At 33.3% G+C, this 25,239-nt stretch overlaps 1 protein-coding gene across 1 annotated transcript in view; it reads right to left on the reverse strand.

Moving 5' to 3' along the window:
- The window catches only part of SLC30A7 (solute carrier family 30 member 7), a 92,638-nt gene that overhangs the window by 55,545 nt on the left and 11,854 nt on the right, over positions 1 to 25,239 (reverse strand). The window contains exons 3-8 of the mRNA XM_052637549.1: positions 21,656 to 21,769; positions 17,450 to 17,537; positions 16,682 to 16,808; positions 8,038 to 8,181; positions 3,310 to 3,360; positions 245 to 380 (exon numbers count right to left, since the gene is read on the reverse strand). Of these exons, the coding sequence (XP_052493509.1) occupies positions 245 to 380; positions 3,310 to 3,360; positions 8,038 to 8,181; positions 16,682 to 16,808; positions 17,450 to 17,537; positions 21,656 to 21,769 (660 nt within the window). The remainder of the gene's footprint in view (positions 1 to 244; positions 381 to 3,309; positions 3,361 to 8,037; positions 8,182 to 16,681; positions 16,809 to 17,449; positions 17,538 to 21,655; positions 21,770 to 25,239) is intronic.

Here is a 25,239-nt window from a genome sequence, read left to right on the forward strand (position 1 = left end):
ATATAGTGCTGGATTAAAGAAAATTACTACTGATTTGATTTAGAAAAGACCAATCACTAAATACAAAAACGAAATATCAAACCTGGGGTAACACAAAAAAAGTAAAATGAAAACAGAAACAATCTATGTAGAAATCTGTTGAAGACCAAAAAACCCCCAACATAATAATAATTTAGATCTGTAATTTAAGTAAGATGTTTATCACCTCTCATTTTAGTATCTAAAGTAACATACCAACACTTACCTTATAACTATGAGCATGGCTATCAGGATTGAACAAATAGGATCTGCTATCATCAGACCAAAATTCTGCATCATGATGGCAGAGGCAATTACACCAATACTCCCTAGTGTATCTGCTAGAATGTGTAAAAATACACCTAGAAATAAAGCATAATGAGAATCAAAATCATATTTTCTGATCAACTAAAAATGTAAATTTTCCTTAAAACTGTATTATTGGTTTTATATATTAAAAAACTAAATACCAATTTGAAAATCAGTATGAATGCTGATTCACTGTTTAGTAAAGAAGTAATAGTACCTCTGGGAATTAAAATAATCTTTTTTCTTAAAAAGCAGGAGGAGCTAAAATATTTGACTTCTAAGTTATACTTGCTCTTCATGATCCTTAATATTTTGCTATAATATAAATGAAGAAGTGAAGAAATACTTGACTAAAAAAAAAAATCTTGTGCACATTCATTTCTGGTTGAGTCCAGAAGTTAAGCGATAATTTGTTAGGAGAAAACTGGATTAGGCTGAAAGAATCAGTCAAGAAAACACTCTTTATAACTACAAATATATGTACACATAGAGCCCTCTGCTGGTAATCAAAATTATTACCTTTTAAGATTAAGATTTTATTATGGACCATAACTCTACTAATAAACTGGTAAACTAATTATCCTGAAGGTATTGTTAACTAAAGTTACATACTAAACTCAAACCTGATATGAAAGAAAGTAACGGTCTGAATATTTTAAAGAGGATATAAATATATTTTTAACTTATAATAATTAAATATGACATTGAAAGTGAAAGCATTGATCGCTCAGTCGTGTCCGATGCTTTGCAACCCTATAGACTATAGCCCGCCAGGCTCCTCTGTCCATGGGATTTTCCAGGCAAGAATACTGGAGTGGGTTGCCATTTCCTTCTCCAAAAATATTACAATGGTAAGATACTAATACTCTAAGTGCCCATGAATCTATATGTATGAACATTTAATAACTGATACTTGAAAACAATTTAAAAAGTCAAAAAATTCAGTTTAGTATACATATTTAAGAAAATTTTAACTCATGAACAATTACATAGATTAAGAAGCCTTGGGATCACTTTAAGTTTTAAAAATAAAACTTAAGGAAGATACACATATAAGTGGATGAGGGTCCCTAACCTGCAAAAGTCTGAAGTGATATGATAAAGACTTTAAATCTTTATATATTCTTTAATCAATGTTCTGGTAGGATCCAAACTGAAAACAGCTCTAACCACTGAAAGGAAAAGAAAAGAACTCTTTGCTCTTGATTTTCCTTTGAGTGGCAAGTCCCTGGCTACATCTTATTTGCTGACCTAAAAACCAGTTTCATTAGCAAATGTCCTTAACTAGATATGCCCTTCTTACTTTCCAGTAATCTTTTCAAGAAGAAAGTTCCTAAAGAAGAAATCTAAACTAGTATGTTTAACTCATATAAAAGCCAGAAGTCATACTGAAAATGCAGCAAATAACTGACAAATTCAGTAAACTTGGTTTTCACCTGTGAGTATCTATGTGGAAAAGTGTTAGTATCCGGCAGTTATCCTATGGGCTGCTTCAGCCACTATAAGTGGACCCTCAGAAAATATTAGTTAATTTTTACAACAGCTTATATAAAAGATAATTAGGAAGGCAAATCTGACCTCCCTTTCCTCAGTTTGTGATGATTTCCATGACTAAAACTTAACTCTAAGGCTAAATGTACAGTATTACATATGCATGACTACAAGTTATTTCAACAAATGCTGCCCTAAAACAATTCTCTGTATTTCACAATTCTCTATATTTCACAAAAGGAAAATTAGTGACTAGAAGGCACATTTAATCCTCCTGAAATGAGCTCCTCAGGATGAAGGAATACAGTCCCAGGGAAAAAATAAAAAGCAAGAGCTGTATCAAAAAATAGTGGAGAAAATAAAAATAAGCACAGTAGAAATAGGATCACAAGCTAGTGAGAAAGTTGGACTGTGGTCAAAAGTTAACAAAGAGGACCTCCCTGGTAGTCCAGTGGTTAAGAAACTACCTTTCAAAGAAGAGGATGTGGGCTTGATCCCTGGTCTGGAACTAAGTTCCCACATGCCTCCAGGCAACTAAGCCCACACTCCTCAACTAGAGAGCCCAAGTGCCGCAAGGAAAGATCCTGCATGCCACAACTAAGACCCGATGGAGCCAAAAATAAATAAATAAGTATTTTTTAAAATTAATAAAGGCAGGAAGACGGGCAGCTGGAAATTAGGAACTTTGACAATGAAACCTAAATATAAATCCAGAGCCAAAGATCAGTTCACATCCCAAAAAAGAAACTGCCATAGTTCATGGACAAAACAGATTGTCTCTAGCTTGTAAAATTTTGTAATGTATCATTTTACGTAACCTGTAATCTCCTGTTTACGTTTTACCATTTGATGCTTATGTAAATGCGAAAGATCTCCTTTGCATCACATTTTTTTGAAAATATGACATTACTTTTGAGGGCAGTTTTAGGTTCACAGCAAAATAGGTGGTGGCAGATACAGAGATTTCACTTATACCCACTGTTCCAACTCAGGCACAGTCCCTCTCAGTATCAATATCCCCCAACAGAATAGTGCATTTGTTACAAATGATATATCATTATGACCCAAAGTTCATAGTTCATATTTGGATTCACTCTTGGTGTTGGATGCATTACATTTTTAGCACTAAATTTTTCTACAACATAAATTCATACTGAATATTATTTTTAGAAAAATTATTTAATAATTCTACAAAGGCAAACATACTATTATGGTGTTAACGAGAGTCAATGGCATAAGTATATATATTTAAACAGTCTAGTTTCTGAATATTTTAATCTTCTTATTAAATGTTAAGAAAATAGCTCAGTGACAGTTAAAAGAACAACTGCTAACATACCTACTAGTACATATTAAAAAATCAACTAGGAAGGCTAACATTTTAAACACAAATACTATGTTATTCGTTTTTCTTAAAGGAAAACTACAGTTAGCTCAAAACTATGAAGCCAGTTGCATAAAACTGAGAAATACACAAATAGCTTGTCATACCTTGTAAAATCTGTCTACTGGGTCCTGTTGTTTCTTTTAAGGAGGGGCCATCTGTAGAGAGTTAAGTTAAATTATTTTAAAACATGTCTTCAATTCCTGATTCAATTTTTGCAATTCAGAGTACTTTTCATTCAAATGTATCGTGAAGGATGCATGATTACATAGCCACATCAGACCTACAAAATTATTTTTAAAATTTAATATGATAATTAAATGAAGATAGACATAGGAAATTTCAAAATGCATCAATAGTACAGAGTATTTAGGAAATTATTATATTAGGCAATTTGGTTAAAAAAAACAGTAAATTAAAAACATTATGAATTTTCTAATATCCGTAGCATACTTTACAGAGTTTACTACATCAATTTACAGTCAGAAAATTCAGAAAAAAACAAAACTACTCCTTGATATTATCAGAGGACCAAGAAATGAAACCAGGACATTTTCCAGGAAAACTGGACTATGGCAAACAGTTTCCCAATAGCTTCTAGATGAATGCAGAAAGATTTTCATACAGAAGAGATAAAAATACTTTTTCATTTTGCCTTTTTGATGAAGAAATAAAAATATACTGCAATTTTTATACTAAATAGTTGGAACATCACTAATCAACATTAACGTCGAAGCAAAAATACAGGTAAACAATGTAAATGATCAGCAGTATTTGTTGTAAGGGGAGCATCAGGACCACTGATGAGCTTTCTGAATATGACTAACAGAGTCCTAGTTCTTGGCCCACAGTAATGAAGAGTGGACCTACCCTTGTCTACTACAGCTTTGATGGAACACTGTGACAATGCCAGAAGAATTATAAAAGCAGAAGGTTATACAATGATTTTGGTCTAAATGTGGTACTGCTGCATGGGGAGAAAGATGTAGTCATCTTAAAAATCCTGAGAGCTAAAAGTGTAACTGTTCTAAATATCAGGCTCCTGATCAGGGCATGAGATTACTATCTATACACAGTTAGTCCAGAAAAAGACAGTCATTTTTTTTCTTTTCTATTATGGTTTATTATAAAATATTCCTGTGTCATACAGTAGGACCTATTTATTTTATATATAGTAGTTTGTATCTGCTAATCTGCTAGTATTTTAGATTTGTAAGTGATAAATATCATATTGTGTTTATCTTCCTCTTTCTGACTTACCTCAGTTATTATGATAATCCCTAAATCTATTCCTGTTGCTGCAAATGGCATTATTTCATTCTTTCTTATGGCTGAATAGTATTCCACTGTGCATATATACCATATCTTTTTTATCTATTCATCTACTGATAGACATTTAGGTTGCTTCCATGTCTTGGCTATTTGGCTATTGTGCTGTGAATACTGGGGTGCATCTTTTTGAATTAGTTACACTCCAGGAGATGGTAAAGGGACAGGGATGCCTAGCATGCTGCAGTCCATGGGGTCAGAGTCAGACACAACTGCGGGACTGAACAACAACACTCTCCAGATATATGCCCAGGAGTGGGATTGCTAGATCATATGGCGACTCTATTTTAAACAGAACCTCCATACTGTTTTCCATAGTGGCTGCACCAGTTCACATTCCTGCCAGAAATGTAGGAGGGTTCCCTTTTCTCCACATCCTCTCCAGCATTTATTTGTATACTTTTTCATGATGATCATTCTGACTGGTGTTAGGTGGTACCTCACTGTAGTTTTGACTTGCATTTCTCTAATAATTAGAGATGTTAAGCATCTTTTCATGTGCCTATTAGTCATCTGTATATCTTCTTTGGAGAAATGTCTATTTAGACCTTTTGCCCATTTTTTGACTGGGTTGTTTGTTTCTATGTTATTGAGTTGTATGAGCTGTTGGTGTATTTTGGAAATTAAGCCCTTTTCGGTAGCGTCATTTTCAAATACTTCCTTCTAGTCGGTAGGTTGTCTTTTCAGTTTGTTTATGGTTTTCTTTGCTGTGCAAAAGCTTGTAAGTTTGATTAGGTCCCATTTGTTTATTTTTGTCTTTATTTCTATTGCCTTGGGAGTCTGACCTAAGAAAACACTGGTATGATTTATGTCAGAGAATGCTTTGCCTGTGTTCTCTTCTCGGAGTTTTATGGTGTAATGTCCTGTATTGAAGTCTTTAAGCCACTTTGAGTTTAGTTTTATGTATGGTGTGAGAGTGTCATCTAACTCACTGATCTACATGCAGCTGTCCAGTTTTCCCAATATCAGTCACTGAAGAGAGACAACAGTCATTTTTGACATAATTATTTTAAAACATATATTCACCTATACTAATATAACAGTTGTATAAAATAACTCCCACTGATGTAAAATCTGACAATCCTTTTGGATATAAAATTTGTTTTCTGTGGCAGACATTAGCTACCTCCTTACCAGACCCATTTCTTTTTCCTCTCTGATAAACAACTAGATTTCCCAGGCCCCCTGAGTTAGGGATCACCTGAGTTAGGTGGTGTATGTGACTGAGTCGTAAACAAAGAAAATACAAGATGTAAATTATTTCCAGGCTCAGCTCACAGAATATCCTACATGCTCTTCTATATATTCTATCTCCAGCTAGATGCAAAGAATCCAGTGGTGGAATCCAAGGGTTAAGGATCCTAAAGATGGAAAGAGCCTGGATTCCTGAATGGCCATGAGGAACAAAGCCCCTACCCTCTACCCAATCAATCCAAGATATAAACTTTTACTGTCTAAGTCACTAAGATATAAGCACTTAAAACAAACAAAAACCCATCTAACTTCACTCCCAGTGCAGCATTCCAATAAATACAAAGTTCACAGTACTGCATAGTGAGACTATAATGGTTCTTACAGGCAAAATGGAATAATGGCTCTCTTACTTTTGCATCCTCAGACTGTCCTATAAAATACTGAAGGCAGAATAACAGTTAACAGCAGATTTTGAAGTCAGATTCCCTGTTTGAGGCCTGGCATTTCTATTTACTAGTTACTATAATTTCTTTGTGTCTTAAAGTCATTTCCAAATCTTTTCTTTTCCCATAGAAGGGCTAATTTTCAACTATCTAAAAGCTTATCACAGTGTATTCCCAAGAGTATTAGAAAAATTCTAGGACAACAAACAAGGGGTCAATTGTAAATGTTGGTGGCAGTAATTCTAAAGATTGGCTAGCAAATCCTTTTGTAAGTAACACGGTTACTAATTCTTTGCTTCTAATAAAAAGTAGGGATTAGCTAATAAAACTACCAATTAATAGATCATCAAAAATATTTAATGATACACTATGTAACTTCTGGCATATAATTCTGAAGGTAATCAAAGAAATGACAGAAACTGCTACAACAGAATTCCTTCTATTTAAGGTTTCTTAGAACTTACATTATAAAGATGGAAAATAGGAACAGAATTGATGTCAAAACCTATTTTATGCTAATACGTTATTTATTCATAAACTAATTGAGAAAAAGTTTCAATCATCTCATTAAGATATGTATTTCAAATACAATGCTGCTTTTTAATGATTATATATGTATCAAAAATCAAAACATAATTATCTTAATTGACTTTATACGAGTAAAAGCTACAATAATTCCATCTGAATGAAATGTTTAAATGCTGTCTTATGTTCCTAAAAGAAAAGATTTTAATTAATATACCTATTTTATTGCCAAGAAATATTAACAGATGACCAATTAAAGCCTTAACACAAGTATATTCCACTTTATAAAATTCTGGAAAGGAGGCAGAATAGAAATAAAAATTCAAGGAGAAAGGATGTTATAAAATTAACAACTGTTTAAATATTTTTAAATAGGTGACAGTGGGTCTCAAATCACTAAGGTATTTAGAGTCCACTGACTATGTTCAATAAAATAACATGGAAGTTTCATTCTAAAATATAAAGTATCATATTATATTCTCTGCAATTAAACAATAAATTTTTTTTAGGAATCATCCTAAGAATGTGAATATACAGTTTTTATCAAAATTATTTTGTGATGCGTGTGAGCAAAAAGCTTATAAAAGCAAGGTGTTAAAGCAGACCAGTTTAATAAATAGTTTCAAAAGTATAGCAAATATTAGAGACTGAAAATATTAGGGGCTTAGTACTCAATCCCTAAGGCCCATTTCATCTTTTCAGATTGAAAGCTTTAGGATTCTGCCTTTGTGGCAAGCACAGACAATCTTTAGCATATAACTTATTTAAAGATTAATCAAACTGTATCACCCAAGCAGCTTCTATTAGATTAATAATATTCTAAAATTTTGTGAATAAACTAAATAAAATTTTAAAATAAAATGTTAAGTAAGTTGATAAATACCTTATAACTTAGTATCCAGTACTATATAAGTTAACATAGAAAGATTTCTAAGGGAACTGGAGGTAAACATCAGGTGATATCTGTTAAAATTACAATAAAAATGTAGAAAATGGAAAACTGTTATATTTTTATAAGCCTATATATGGCACAAAAAGCCTTATCATAATTTAAAAAAAAAAAAAACTGCTGAAATGCAATAGCTCCCCATTCTCTGACACTCATTTAAAATAGTGGCATTTTATTATGATAAACTCACTGGAAAAAAGCTACATTCACTGCCTTATGCCAAGTTAATTTCATTTTATACTGAAAATAAACTAGTCTTAGAAACCATTTAGTCCAATTTATTAGAAAGAAACTTGACTGCAATATTTTCAACAGATTATTTCAACTTGAAAAATTAACCTATGCCATTTCTGTTTAAGAAACTGTTCATTTGAAAGTATTTTTGCTGTACTCACCATGAGAGTGAAAGTGTCCGTGTCCATGAGCATGATCGTGGCTATGTGCGGCACCATGTTTCAATTCATGACTATGGCAGTGATCTCCATGGCCATGTGTCTGGTCCAGAGCACCATTAAAGAGAGAATGACTGTGTCCATGGCCTAAAAACAAAGTGTGTAAGAACAAAAGGTATGTAAAAATGTATTACTTAATGGTTACAATAATACTGACATTAGTGAAAAGAATTAGTGCTAAAACCAGATTCAGTTCAATAAACATTTATTTGTAGAAAGTGCTAAAATGATGATGCTCAGTCGCTCAGCTGTGTCCAACTCTTTGCAACCCCATGGACTGTAGCCTGCGAGGCTCCTCTGTCCTCGGGATTTTCCAGGCAAGAACACTGGAGTGGGTTGCCATTTCCTATTCCAGGGCATCTTCCTGACCCAGGGATCAAACCCATGTCTCAGACATCTCCTGCATTGGCAGGCAGATTCTTTACCACTGAGCCACCTACAAAGCCCCATGGATTCATTAAAACAATACTGAGTTCTTAGGACAGAGTTCAGGAAGGAAATAAAAGCACCATAAGAGGTGGCAGACTCTACTGGTGATAAAAATAAGTGAGAAGTACGCAGAAGGATTTAAAGAGATTAGATAATGTTGCTCAGTCATTCAAGAAGTACTTAGTTGGAACACATTATGTTACAGTACCATCCCAGGCATGGGGATAAAACAGTGAACACGGACAAAAATCTTGGCCAAAACTTTGTCAAATACTATCATACATATTAAAGAAGGAAATGGCATTAATACTAACAAAGTTAAAGTAATATATGAATATGGTTGCATTAAGGCAGAGGCAGGGAAACGGCTACATTTGGTAAAAGGACCAGTAAAATTAAAGCAGGTAGAATCCTTAGGGGAAAAAAGGCACAAAACAGTGGGGAATCATTTCTCCACAGCAAACCTAAAAACTACCTACCCATGATAGAAACATCTTCTACAAACTATTTCAAAATATAGAAAATGACTGAATGCTACCTAATTCAAAAATATCACTTATATTTATAAAAATCCTAAATACCCTAAAATCAAACTCAGTAGTGCATTATATGAAAAATTATGAACAGGGAGATCAACTTCCAGAATGGTAGACAGAGGCTGTTGGCAAGCTAGCTCTCCTAAAACAACAAATACATGGGAAACACAAAAACTTTCAGAAGTTTGATAATTAACCAAAACCACAAAAGGAACTGAAAACCATCTATCCAAGAAACTACCAAATCTCAGTAAGACAGCAGAGTCTTGATGTTTTAACTTGGGGTTAGTTACATTCCACTTCCTGCCTAAGCTCAATTGAAATTAGCCAAGTCAGCAGCTTTGCAGACACTGGAGAGATCTGACTTCTTCTGAGGCTCTGGTAAAAGCAACATGTGCAGATCACAGTCAATATTTTGTCCAAACTTTGCAGTTCTCTGAAAAAAAAAATCTTTATTCTCAATGTGGTAACTATCAGATTCAGAGCTCAGCTTCAAGAATTCAATGGACATATATTGCAGGACATGAATCAATACAAGGAAATCACGCAGTAGGATAAATAACTATGATAATATCAGGAACAACAAACTTTGAGAGGAGACGGTGAATTAATCTGAGGACTTCCCTGGTGGCTCAGATGGTAAAGGGTCTGTCTACAATGCGGGAGACCAGGCTCAAGCCCTGAGTTGGGAAGATCCCTGGAGAAGGAAATGGCAATCCACTCCAGTATTATTGCCTGGAAAATCCCATGGACAGAGAAGCCTGGTACAATACAGTCTATGGGGTCACAAAGAGTTGGACACGACTGAGCAACTTCACTTTTACTTTCAATGTCATTTTGGAGAAGGGGATGACAGAGGATGAGATGGTTGGATGGCATCACTGACTCAATGGATATGAGTTTGAGTAAACTCCTGGAGTTGGTAATGGACAGGGAGGCCTGGCGTGCTGCAGTCCATGGGGTCACAAAGAGTTGGACACGACTAAGCAACTGAACTGATACTGAATGTCATTTTAATATTAAAGGTCCAGTTTTCAATAAACAATTATTAAGATATTCAAAGAAAGAGAAAAATATTCCATATACATAGGAGAAAAACCAGCCAACAGAAAATGTTCCTGAAGGGGACTCAGATTTTTGACTTTATAGACAAAAACTTTGATCAGCTACTACAAATACGGTCAAAAAAAGAAATCACGTCTAAAGAATCAAAGTACAATAATGATTACTCATCAAGTAGAGAATATTAATAAAGAGATAGAAGTTAATAAAGAACCAAACAGAAACTTTGGAATTAAAAAAACATTATAACTGAAACAAAACATCCACTTTAGAAGGGCTCAACCACAGATCTGAGCTGCAATAACAGTAAGCTTGAAGACAGATCAATAGATTATACACTCTGAAAAACAGGTGGAAAAATGAAAATCAAGAAAAATGAATCTTAGAGACCTATGAAAACATCAAGTCTACCAAATTAATTATAAATAAAGTCTCAAAGAGAAAAGAGGGAGAAAAAGAAATATAAAAAATACCTGAAGAAATAATAGGTGGCAATTCCCCAAATTTGACAAAAAATATTATCTACATATTCAAGAACTTCAAGAAACTCCAAGTAGAATAAACTCAAATAGAACTATATGTAAAGACATCGTAGTCAAATCGAACATCAAAGAGAAATCTTAAAAATTGTATAGCAAGATGTATGTACAAGGGATCTTGAATAAGATTGAATGCTGACTTCACAACAAAAATCAGAGAGGTCAAAAGACAATGGGATAACAAATTTAAAATAGAAGATGACTCAATCAAGAATTCTAAATTCAACTAAAGTCTCCTTTAAATATAAAGGAAAAGTCAGGCACTTCCACATAAACAAAAGTATTTCCTACAAATGAAATGAAACACTAAATAGTAATTTAAATCCACATAAAGAAATAAAGAGCACCAGTAACAGTAATTTAGCAAGAGAAGATAAATATATTTTTAAATTTACAACTTGTTTCTTCTCCTGTATGTTTTAGAAGACAATTGCATAAAGCAATAATTACAAAACTGTACTGATGGGCTTATAATATAAAAATATGTAATCTGTCTGACAACGGTAGTATAAATAAGGGAGGTGGGAACAGAGGTATATCTGAGCAAAGTTTTTGTATATTATTAAATTAGTACTAATCTGAATTATTACATTACTATTCATCTGCTTTAAATTAAGATGATGTTTGTAATCCCCAGGGCAACAATTAAGAAAAGAACTAAAAAATATATACAGTAAAAGAAACAAGAGAATTAAAAAGGTATACTAGAAAATATCTATTTAATTTAAAAGACAAGCATCAAGGATCAGAGTAACAGAAAGGACAAAAGATTCAGACAACAAATATCAAAATGGCAGATGTAAATTCTACCTTAGTAGTAATTAAATGAAATGTAAATTTTTTTTAAACCTCTAGTCAAAAGGCAGAGACTGTAACAAATGGACTAAAAACAATGATTCAGCTATATTCTGTCTATCAGGGGCAAATTATAGATTCAAAGACATAAATAAGTTACAAGTAAAATGACAGAAAAATATACCAATGCCATGCAAGCAGTTAAAAAAGACAGAGACAGAGAGAGCCAGAACGGCTACCCTAATACCATAGGCCAGAAATTACTGTGAGAAAAAAAGAAATGTTATTAGCAAGTTCTATGCCTCAGGAAGATATCCATGATTACAGAAATAAATGAACTGAACAACACAGCTCCAAAATACATGAAGCAAAAACTTAAAAAATCAACTGGAAAACTTACAACAATATTACTTGAAGATTTCAATACCCTACTTTTAGTAATGGATAGACAAGGAGGCAGAAGATCACGAAGTAACAGAAGACAGAACAACTATGAACAAACTATACCTAACAGACAGCTATAGAACCTCCCACCCAACAGCAGCAGGATATACACTCTTCTCACATGCACGTGGAAGATTCTTTAAATGTGCATTAAAATATGAAACGACAAAATAAAATTTTTTAAAATTTGAAATAAGAAAAGATATGTCATCTTATCACAATGGAATTAAATCAGAAATCATAAACTGAAGAAAATTAGGGAAATTCACAAATATGAGAAAGTCAAAAAGGATACCACTAAATAACTAATGGGTCAAAGAAGAAATCACAAAGGAAATTTAAAAATACTTTGAGATAACAAAACTGAAAACATGACATACCCAAACTTACATTACAGCAATGCTTAGACAAATATTTATAGCTATTAAGCCTCTGCTAAAAGGAAAAAAAAATTCAAATCAATAATCTAACTTTCCACCTTAAAATATTAGAAAAAAAAAGACAAAACTAAATCCAAAAGCAAGGAAAAGAATGTATAATAAACATTACAGCAGAAATGAAATAAAGATAAGAAAAGCAACAGAGAAAAACCAAAAGGAAAAAATAATTAGACCACAAAAAGCAAAGTAAAAATTACTAAAATCATTGCTGACCTTATGAGAAAAAGAAAAGACATACTTTTTAATACATATCTAAAATCATTAGTAAGTCATTTAGATGAAAGAGACAAATTCCTAGAAACACACAAACTGGTGAAATGACTCATTAGGAAACAGAAATCAGATAGACCTATAACAAGCAAAAAAACTGAATTAATAATTTTAAAACTGTCAACAATGAAACGCTTGGTCTTCACAAGCAAATTCTGCAAAACATTTAGAAAGAATCAAGACTTCACTAGATATCTCTCATCTATGCCCCCCAAAAAACAGAAGAGAAGGGAATACTTCCCAACTCATTATACAAGGCCAATGTTACCCTGATACCAGCACCAGCCAACGATAACGATACTAAAAGAAAACTGCAGACAAATATCCCTTAGGAATATAAACACAACAAGTGTGGAAAGTGTTAGTCGCTCAGTTTTGTCTGACTCTTCGTGATCCCGTGGACCTCCAGGCTCCTCTGTCCATGGGATTTTCCAGGCAAGAATACTGGAGTGGGTTGCCATTTCAAGGGGATCTTCCCAAAGCAGGAATCGAACCCGGGTGTCCTACACTGCAGGCAGACTCTTTACCATCTGAACCACCAGGGAAGTATAAAAGTCTTCTATAAACACACAAGTCTTCAACAAAATACTAGCAAACCAAATCCAGTAATATGTCAAAAGGATTACAAACCATGGCCAAATGGGATTTATCCTAAGAATGCAAAGGTGGTTTAATATCTAAAAACCAAGCAATGTAACACACTATATGAATAGAATAAAAGAACCAACTGATTACCTTTGAAAATGAAGGAAAAAAATCATTAAAAAATCCAATACCCTTTCATGATGAAAACACCCAATGAACTAGGAATAAAAAGAAAACTTCCTCAATCTGATAAGGAGCATTTCTGAAAAACCCATAGCTAACACAGCTAAAATCATATTTAATGAGGAAATATTGAATGCTTTCACCCTAAAATCAGGAAAAAGAAAAGAATGTCCACTCTCACTACTTCTATTTAACTGTAGGATCTAGCCAGGGCATTTAGATTTGTTTGATGCAAGCAGCTGCCACAAACCTCCAATTGGTAAAAAACGCAGAACCTGCAAAGCTCAATAAAATAAGGTGTGCTTGTATATAGAAAATTCTAAACACTCCACTAAAAGCCTGTTAGAATAATAAACTACTTCAGCAATGCGGCAGGATACAATATCAATATATAACATATATATACAATATCAATATACTATATATATATATATCAATATGAGCTATATTCCTATACTAGCAATGAGCAATCCATATATGAAACTAAGAAAACAATCCTACTTATAATGGCAGCCAAAAAAAAAACCTCTACTGGTAAAGTTAACAAAAGAAGTGTGAGATAGTCACTCTAACAACTACAAAACACTGTTGCAAGAAACTAAAGAAGCTAAAAATAAATGGAAGGGCATCTCATGTTCATGGATCAGGAGACTTAAGATGTTAAGATGACAATAATTCCCAAATTCATCTACAGATTCAATACAGTTTCTATCAAAGCCCCAGCTGCCCTTTTTGGGCAGAAATTGACAAACTGATCCTAAGGTTTATATGGAAATGCAAGAAGCGACCCAGGGTAACTAAACTAACCTTAAAAAAGAATAAAGTTGGACAATTCAAATGTTTTAATTTCAAAACATACCCAAAAGCTACATTAATCAAAACTGCATAGCAATGGACAGACATACAGATCCACGAAATAGAACTGAGAGTCCAGAACTAAACTCTCAATTAATTGTTGACAAGGGTGCCAAGACAATTCAATGGGGAAAAACAATCCTTTAAAAAAACTCTGTTCAGACAGCCACACATTTACATACAAGGAAATGACATTCAACTATACCTCATACCATATACAAAAACTGACATAAAATGGATCACAGACCTAAGTTTTAACTCTCAAATTAAAAGATGGTTTCTCATGAGAAAAATCTTATCAACGTAATTACCAACTTTAACAAAAGCAGGAAAAAAAATGATTACTTCAATAGATGCAGGGAAAAAAAAATATTACTAACTTAGTAAAACAGTTTTATCAGAAACAGACCACAAACATCAGACTCATTGGTAAAACTTCAGTAACATTTTTTAAATAGCAATGGTTCTGAACCTGCACATTAAAGTTGACTGGAGAGCTTCAAAACATGCTGATGTTGGGGTCTCTTCCTCCAGAGATTCTGATGTAAATATTCTGGGATTAAATCTGGGCATCAACATTTCTTTAAAAATTACCCAGGTGATTATACAGGTTGACACAGTGATATAAGCCATAACTATTTCTAAATACTGTGATATTCTGGCCATGTAATTAAGACAAATAGGAAAAATAGTTTTTATTCTTAATCAAAAAAACTTTTCAAATACCTAAAAATGAACCAAAGTGACTAAGACAATTTCAAAATTTAAGATGCTAATGCCCCAGAATTAAATGTAAAGGCAACGCATTCCCAATCAAATCACAAAAAGATTTTTCATAAAACCTGACAAGGTGATTAAAAATACCAAATGAGCAAGACAGACCTAAACAACTCTGGAGGAAAAAAAAAGAGAGAAAGATGAGACTAACCCTTCCAGATGTTAAAACATAAAGTTTATAGCAATTATTCCCGTGTGATTCTGAAGAGGCCAAAAATAATCTGATATTTAAGGTAATTTAGGCTAAATGTGTCCTTTTATATCAGTGAGGTAATGAGCAAATTAATAAATGGTGCTTGGAAAACTGCTTATTCACACTGAGAAAAAAAGTCCTAACTCTTCTTTACAAAAATATATATAAATGAAGGACCACATAGTTGGGACAAAAACCAAAATTTTCACGGTATTAAATACTAAGACTATTTTTAAGATTCAGGGAAAGAAACTCCTTAAAAAAAAGGGGGCAGAAAACATACCACAAAGTATATAAGACAAAAAAAAAAAAAAAAAAGAAACTAGACTATATCCAAATTAAAAACCCCTAAATAAAAGTTTAAACAGAGAAGCCACAGACTGGGAAAAGATATCTGTAACACATAAAACAAAGAATTATTATACAAAATACATAAACAAAAGCTTGTAAATGGATTAATAATAAGACAATAGAAAAATGGGGTGTTAAGGGGGGAAGGGAACATTCCAGAAGAGGAAAAAATCTGAATGATGGCCTAAAAACATACAGAAAGATTTTCAACGTCACTACTAGTCAAAAAAATACCAAATAAAATGAGATATCATTTTTATTAAAATATCAGCAATGGTTTTAAACCCATAATAGTAAGTTCTGATATGGGTGAAAGAATCCTAGTACTTACATTTTATGCTGGGGTAAATGTAAATGAGTCATTTGGAGGGCAAAGTGCTAATGTCCATTGAAACTAAACATTATATATCCTGTGTTCCAGCAATTCTATTCATATTCGAGAAACTCTCAATTCAAAGAATCTTCTGTGATGATGGAAATTGTCTATATTTGCTATCCAATATGGTAACACTATGTAACTACTGAGCACTTGAAATGTCATTAACTGAATTCTTAATTTTATTAAATTTCATTAACTGTAATTTAAACTTAAATAGTCACATGTGACTAACAACTACTATATAGGACAGCACAGCTCTGGAGAAACGTTTGCATGTGTTCATAAAAATATGCTTCATATGGAAGTATGACAATCCATAGAAGACTGTTTAAATAAACCACAATAACCCACACCATGCAGTTTTATGTGTCTGTGAACAAGATAAGGTACACTGATGGACACCAGGTGGAAGGATCTCAAAGACAGATTATATTATAAATTTCATACCCCCATACACTGATTTTTTAATATCTAAATTTGTATTGTCATTTTGGTATTTGCTTTATATAAATGTTATCGTACCAAACAGATGAGCTACAGAGGTCTTGAAGTAGCCACACCAAACTGATACTATAACTCTGAGAAGCCACAAAAGGGGAAGGTTCAGGAAGATATTAACATGCGTCAATTAACATATTGTTCTTGTTATTAACAATATAGAGTTAGACTTTAAAAATCATCAATTTTCAAAAGTGAATAATTATGACAGAAACCAGAAATGAAGAAACAAAGGGTTCTAACCATCATACCAGAGCCATGAGAATGTCCATGACCTCCATGCTTGAAAACAAATATTCCTACTAGGTTTACCACAAACCCAAGAATTGAAACAAGAAGCAGTCTCTCATGATGTACATCTGGAGGGGCTAATGCTCTCTAGAAAACACAGAATACAAACAAACTGTATTGATATATTTTCAGGCTAATCAACTGATAAAAAGCAATTAAAAAAATTTATTTTCAGAATTAAAACCACTCCAAAATTGTCTGCCAAAACAGTTAACAGAAATAAAACCATTGCTCACATATTTCAGAAAAGGTAACAATCATTATTTTTAAGCAAGTACACTTAAAGGCATGAATATTTGGACTAAAACCATCCTTCTTTAGAATCTTAAAATACTGTAATTAATTTTAAGTTGATTAACTTTTACATTTTTACTTGTTTTAAACATCAAAATATTGAAGATTCATTGGCAAAATCCTCAGATTCTATCTTAAGAACTATTTCCAATAGAACTCACCACCAGGATTGTTGTGTGTTTACCTTTCAGTGTCAGAACATCATTCACAGCTTACAAAGGACTACTATTGTTTTCAAGTAGTTTCACATAAAATTTTCCAATTATTTTATAAGTTCCTCTTGTATACACATAATACTTTATTCAACCCAAGACTGGCCTCAGTAAATACTCAATGATAGTGTGAAAAAACAGCTCTATTACATGTATCTTTAGTTAATAAACATTTTCATTACAGAAATGTAATTTACTGGCTCTAATTATTATCTACTATACCTCAACTCCTTCTGAGAAAATAAAAAAAGCAGTGAAGATCAAAAACAGGCCATTGACAAAGCCAGCCAGAACCTCCGCTCTAACATACCTAGAGAAGAGCAAAGTAAACAACTGAATTAAGTTATTTCTTTAAAAGAAAACCAAATCATAAACTTACATATATTCAGAGGTACTAAACCATACTATACAGTTATATGTAGCCAATAAATTCCCAGTGTTTATAGTATAGCATTTTTATTGTACATGTCATAAAATTGAGAAAATAAATTTAATTACTAAGAGTTATGCTTAAAGAAGAATGCCATAAAATACAGAGATATCTACAAGCCAACCAAAAGACCTTTTTAGAGTAAGCAGTTTTCAAGAGACCTTTCAGAGAAATGTAAATCTCAAGCTGCAACTGGAGAAGGAAGAATAGGACCAGGTAAGTGGGCAAAGAAGGAAGGATACAAAGATAAAAAGTTGAGGAAGAGAGCTTGAAAAAGGGTATTGGTAACTTATTAATTCCTTCTTTTCTAAGAACTCCTTATGCTTTTTGCTTTGTATCTTTCAGCTTTCAAATCTCTGGCAAATAGAGCTTTGATTCGAAGGAAAAATAAAATTAGTTCAGAATTATCCCAGAGACAACTTGAGATTTATATTTCTATCACTCTCCTTCTAAAGATGAATAAATTTAAGAAAAAATCTTCGATTACCTAAATTTTAGAATCAATTCTAGTTTCACATAATTTGAATTAAACTATTTTTAAAATACCTGTCTTTTGTTCCATGGACTTCTGAAGCTTTCTGCTTCCTACCTGTGTGAAGCATTGGGGAAAGATTTTATTTTTTCATGAGCTATATTTGGCTTAGTTAAAGTTATTAGAAACAACTTTAACTTGGCAGTTTAACATGTTCAGACATTATTCAAAGGGTTCTAACAGCAGTTAATCACTCTGGTCCTTAAACAATGTAATAGGAGCATCAAAAATATGATTTTTTTCAAGCTTTCTATGTTAATTTCTAGATAACACAATTTTTACTGCAAAAATATTTTAAATTAAATAGAACAAACTCTTTAAAATATATTCCATACAGTTATGCTGGAGTTTGCCCTAAAAAGCACATTTCAAAGTAGTATATATATATCAATACTCAGAAATAAAGCATATGTCTACCTTCTAGTATATATAAGTGAATTAATATATTATTTGTCAAAGCATATACTTTTTTTATTATTAAATTCAAAGAATTTACTGCCTGCTTTCCACAATCCACACTTAGGAATTTATATGTATCAGCAGGGTTACTTCTCCAAAATAAAAAAGCACTTTCTTTTAACCCACTCTTCTAATCTCATAGCTAACGCACGATTTAAAGCCTTTTGTCCTTGAGTTCCACTAGATTTCAAGATCAAAGGCAAGATCAGTTTCCAGGTATCTCTTTGTCCCTACTGCTTAGTAGGTGTTCCATAAATTCTGATAAATAGCTGGGTTAAAGTGATTTAATTGGGTTTAATATATTTGCTAAACTTGATTGCTGGATTAAAATGAAAAACTTGAAAAGTACAGACACACTTGCTTTTACAATTGACTGTGTTTAGCTGAACACTGTCTGGGAATTGAAATGTATGGTCCATTAATGTAATATTACCTATTTAAGAATGATTGCACCTGTATTCCTTAGCCAAAGCAAAAAATATACAAGTATATGTACATATGTATATTAACATGTACGTATGCATCCACCTATCTATCACGTGTATTACCTTTATTCTGGCTTTACTATTTCAAAATTAGGAGTGTGACGAGACACAATGGTGACATCACATAAAAAAATACTGAAAAGCTTTTGCTGCCTCTGAGATTCCTCCTATTGTTTCTTCTATTGCACTCAGTCTGCTACTGTGATCATACCGAATTGGAAATTTGGGGATTCATCACTGACTTAGCCTGTTCAGTGACATTCTGATATACTGGCAAAACAGCAGTTTATTTCTACTCTTGCTACTTACTACTATAGCAATTACTAACAGTTTCAAATGTTACATCAGCTTTTATTCCCTAATTTTTCCCTTCTCAAAAGAAAAAAAGAGCAAAGAAGAAGACAGAATAAACAAAAGGTAGCAAGAATAAATATTACTCTCATATATTTTAGTTAAAGTTGAATTAGTAAAACCTGCTATGGTACTGAAGGTATTCAAAGCCATTTCTAAAAACCATCTTATACCAGGAGATTATGCATTCTAAATAGAAAACACAGGTTTTCTATTTCTTAGGGTTTTCATACCCTAAGAATTAAGAATTTTTACTTACTGTCTATCCAGAAATGTTGCTTAATAAGACATTCTGATTTGATTTCTTATATAAAATATGTATGAATTACTAATTTTCCAACACAAAATTATAATCTCACACAAAACCTTTCTTTAGTAATTCAAAATATACTTAAGAATCTTTGATTATATAGTGACATGGAATAGGTTCTTTTCTGAGTTTTCAAGCTTTTTGGATTTGTAAACAGGATCTCTTGCTCTATACTATAAAAATATAATTTGTTTTTTGTCTCACTTTTTATAACTTTATAAGTAACCACATCACCTGGGTTATACTCCAGATCAGAAAGTTCTGTCACAGAATTTCACATATCTCTCTTTTAGCACTTGTCACACAATGTATAGTTATTATAGTATTTTTACAGAACTGTTTCCCCATCAGACTACAAGTTCCTCTGAGGCAGAAGTCATACCTTATTCCTTTTGATATCATTAGAAGTAACACAGTATTCAAATCATAGTGGATCCTCAATAAACATTTGAAGAGAGCAAAAGCTCATGCAAGCAGTATGTGCTCACTCAAGAACAAAAACGCTAGAAAGAAAGAGGAAGCAGTGGAGGACTGCAAGTAGAAGAGATACAAGAGGCAGTTCATGTAAGAAGGTGGATCTGAATGGGAGAGGGAGTGAATGGGAGAGGGAGTGCATGGGAGAGGGAGCGATGAGAGAACCTGCACAAGAAAGGGAGTTCTCAGGGAAGAGGAACCTGTGAAAGAAGGAGAGAGCCTGAAAAAAAAAAAAAAAACTACAGCTGAAGAGGTTAAGGGGCGGGAAAAAAAGAAAGAACCTGAGGGGTCCAGTGGTATAGTACAGAGGGACAGAATAGAAGAAAGGAAAAAACAGGAGAAAAGATGTGAGGGAAGGAGAAAGAATGAGAGCAGAAGGGAGAGGAAGAGAAAAAACCTGAACACAGACCCAAGTAACTAGAAAGAAAGAACAGAAAAGGAGAAAAGGGAATTCAGGAGAAACAAAGGGGAGAGAATGAGTAGGAGGATGGGGACAAGAATGAGAGACGGAATGAAACAGGAAAGACAGCAAAGAAAGGCGAGAATGTGAGACAGCACTCAAAAAAAAGAGGGGAAAAGACTTAGGGCAACTGAACAAACAAGCAGGTGAGAGGGAAGAAGGAACAAGGAAGTAGGTGGAAGAGAGACAAAGCGTGAGTGCTGCCAATACATAAAGATAATTACATTGTAAAATATTCTGGACTCAAAAAAAAAGAGAAAGAAAGAAAGAAAACACTCAGGCAGTATAAATCAAATAATGGAAACCCCATTGTTCCCCCCAATCAGAGATGCATAAAGGAAGCTCTGACTCTAAGGTTACTAGGCTCAGAAGTGAGACCAAATGTTCAGAGCAAGTCCCTTCAGCATAAAAACACTTTCCTAATATTTGATTAATTGTCTGAATTCAGCAAAAGAGAAATATTCTACATAAAGGCAGAGCTGAAGACAATATGTAAACAAAATATCAACCAAAAATGAAAAATAAAGAAGCATGATCATATTCATATTCTGAAACTTTTTCTTTTTCCTCTTCTCTCAAACAAACAACAAAAAAGAAAAGGTTAAAAGCTGGGAAATTCCCCTATCTAGTAACAATCTCACCTGAAATTCTCTGGTAAAATCAAGATGCAAAAGAACTTAGACGCAAAAAAAATTTACATATTATAGATTCTAATTATATATTGTCCCAAAACAGGCAAAACTAACCCATCGGATCAGGAAAGTGGAAGGTGAGTGTTAAAGAACTAGAAGGAGACATGGGGGGGTGGTTTCAAGGGTTCAAGTTACATAAGTGTGTTCAACTGTGAAAATTAAGAGAGTTTGAGATTTATATATTATTTTCTGTATTTCTTATACTTCAATAAAAACGTTTTTAAAAAGGTCTTACCCATAAGAGAAAGCATCATTATCTCTCCATTTTGAAATAACAGATGCTGCCAATCCAGCCAAAATGGCAGTGCTATCGAAAAACATGTGAAAAGAGTCGGAAATCAAACCTAAGCTGGAAAAGAACAAACACATTGGCATATTACAATAATAATCAAATAGCAGTCATCCTCTAAAAATCTAAGATTCAGCCTCTGCTTATCAGGAACTAATCTTATAAAAGGACAACACTGAAATATGATACACTGTAAAATATCTAAGATAATTTTCAAGTGTCTAAGAAAACACCCTCACACCCCCTACTAAAGGAAGAGCCCAGCTGCTACTGCTGAAAGAAAGGTAGGAATATGCCCACCCTCTGGTGACTAGCAAAGGTCGACTGGAAAGAGAAACAGAAAAAAATAGCTATTTGTTACTGGGGCCAAGGCTGAAGCCAGCTTGGGCTCAAGACCTTACACAGATACAAAGCAAAGGTCTGCTGTCAGAAGAGGAGCAAGGCCCTTTCTTCTTTTTTTGATACAACTCTGGCAAGAGGGATGAGAAATGGGGCAGGAACATTAACAACACTCACTCCTACACTCAGGGGTAAAGGGCCTCAGTATTCTGAGGCTGCAAAAGGAGAACCAAATACCCATCCCCCCACTTCTCCAACCAAAGCCCTGCCTAAAGCAAAAGACAACAGCAATCTACCTCTGAGAGCCAAGAAAGAGCAAGACTCCTCCCTTATGGTGCAGGGATGCAGGACTTGCTGAAACCTGAGAATGTTAACTAGTAATACCAAAACACAATAGCCCAGCTCAACTATTGACCAGATAGATTCAAAACTCCCACACTAATGGCCTGACCAAAAGAAGAAAAAAAAGAAAAAGATGTGCACACCTCTGGTCATAAATACTAACCTCAGTCTCTACTGTTCTTTTAGACATAACATACAGCACTCAATAAATATTTATAAGGCATATTAACAAGATCGAGGAAAAAAAGGTAATAAGACCTACTGTCAAAAGCTACAACAGTCAAAAGAAGCCGAATCTGAAAAGTCCCAGAGATTATATATAATAGGAACTATAAAATGTGATTAATATGTTAAAGGATGTGTTACAAAGCTGGGGAAAATTTATGATCAGAGATAGAAACTAGAAAATAATCAAATGGAAATGATAAAAAAATTTTAATATAATATTGAAGATTAAAAATAATATACATGGACTTCTGAGCAGACAGGACACAGAGAGAAGAATCAGTGAGATCAAACTACATTATCCTGAGTAAAACACAAGAAAAGGAATGGAAAAACAAGAACAGAAAATTCAAAATCTGTCAAAGCATCAGACAGACATGTATTTGGATTCTCAGCTATGGGAGAGGGAAGAATAAGGTAGAAAAAGTATTTAAAGAGAAAATGATTAGAGTTTTCCAAAATTAATGGAAAAAACAAACAAACCAACAACAACAACAAAAAAACAAATTTCATATCCAAGAAGCTTAATAAGATCCTAGCAAGGCAAAACCCTCCAACTCACAAATTGCTGAATACCAAACAGAAAGAGAAAATTCTGAAAAAAGTCAAAAAAAAGAAAGAAAAACTGGATACATAAAAGCAAAGCTAAAGATTAACAGCATATTTTGCATCAGAAACTAGTCAAGGCAGAATGCAATGAAATAATATCTTTAAAGTATTGAAAAACAAAAAATGTGTCAACTAAAATTCTATATTGTATAAAATATCTTTCAAAAATGAAGGCAAAACAGACTTTTTCAGACAACCGAAACTAAGAGAACTCACTGCTAGCAGGTCTGAACTACAATAAAAAGTTATTTAAGTACAAATATGATACCACATGGAAACTTAGATTTGTATGATAAAGATCACTGAAAATGATAAACATGTGGGGAGATATTAAATATAATTTTTCTAACTTTTAGTACCTTTAAAAGATACTTTTAAAAGTAACTTTAAAACAGAAAAGGTACCTTTAAAACAGAAAAAAGGAGGACAAAACAATAAAGTTGGTTCTTTGAAAATATCAGTAAAATTCACAACCTTTAACTAAAGTGACCAAGAACAAAGAGAAAGGGCTCATTATTACCAAAATCAGCAATGAAAAGTGACACACTACTACTGACTTTAGGGAAAATAAAGATTATAAGAAATTACTATGAACAACTAAATATAAGCCAACTTATATGATATATACAAACTCCTAAACAATCTAGCAAAATTGAGTCAAAAAGAAGTCTAAACAGATTTATAGAAAGTAAGCAGATTACATTAATGCTTTTAAAACTTTCAACAAAAAAAGTCTAGGCCCAGATGGCTTCACTGGTAAATCCTACTAAACATTTAAAGAACAATAAATATCAATTCCTAGAAGATGAAGGAATACTTCCCAATTTATTGTGTAAGTCTGATCCCCAAATCAGACGAAAGACATCACAGAAAACTAGAGACCAGTAGTTTTTGCAAACACACACACACAGAAGAATCTTCAACAAAACACTAGCAAATCAAATTCACCAAAAAAAAGGAGAGTACAGACCACAACCCACAACCCACAACCCCAACAATGCAAGGTTGGTTAACTACATGAAAATCAATCACTATAATACATCATATCAATGGAATGTGAGACAAAAACCACACTATCATCTTAATAGAGGCAGGAAAGTATTTGAAAAAAACCCAACATTTTTATGATGAAAACATTCAACAAACTTGCAGTAGAGGGAACTTCCTGAACTGATAAATAGCATCTACAAAAAACCCGCAGCTAACATCAGCATCATTGTAACGGCCAAAGATTGAATGTGTGAGTGTGTGCTCAGTCATGTTCAACTATATGTGACCCTTTGGACTGTAACCTGTGAGGCTCCTCTGTCCGTGGGATTTTTTCAGGGGGTGGGTTGCCATTTCCGCCTCCAGGGGATCTTCCTGACCCAGGGCTCCAATCCACGTCTCCTGTGTCTCTTGCACTGCAGGCAGACTCTACCACTGAGCCATCCAGGAATCCCCAGAGTGAATGCTTTCCTCTCAGATCAGGTACAAAATAAAAATGTCCCCTCACCATGTCTATTTAACGCTGTACTAGAGAGTATAACAAGGCAGGAAATGAAATAAAAAGCACCTAGACTGGAAGGGAAGGAGTACAAACTATCTCTATTTGCAAGCGGCATGATCTTATATATGCAAAATCTTAAGGACAATTTAAAAAACTGTTAGAACTAATAAATTAATTTGGCAAGGTTGAAGGCTACAAGATCAATATACAAAAATGAGTTATATTTTATGCATTAGTGATGCACAAAATGCAATTTTAAAAATTTCCATTTATAATAGCATCAAAAAATACTAAAGAATAAATTTAGCAAAAAAAAAAAAAAGTGCAAGACCTACACCCTGCAAACTATAAATATTGTTTTAAAAAAATAAAGAAGACCTAAATAAATGGAAAGATATCCATGTTTACGGATAAGACAATACTGTTAAGATGTCAATACTTCCCCAATTGATCCACAGATTCAATTTATTCTCTATTAAAACCCCAGCTGACCTCTTTGGAGAAACTGACAAGTTGATCTTAAAAT

Source organism: Budorcas taxicolor, chromosome 3 (assembly GCF_023091745.1).
Source record: "Budorcas taxicolor isolate Tak-1 chromosome 3, Takin1.1, whole genome shotgun sequence".
Taxonomy (NCBI): Eukaryota; Metazoa; Chordata; class Mammalia; order Artiodactyla; family Bovidae; genus Budorcas; species Budorcas taxicolor.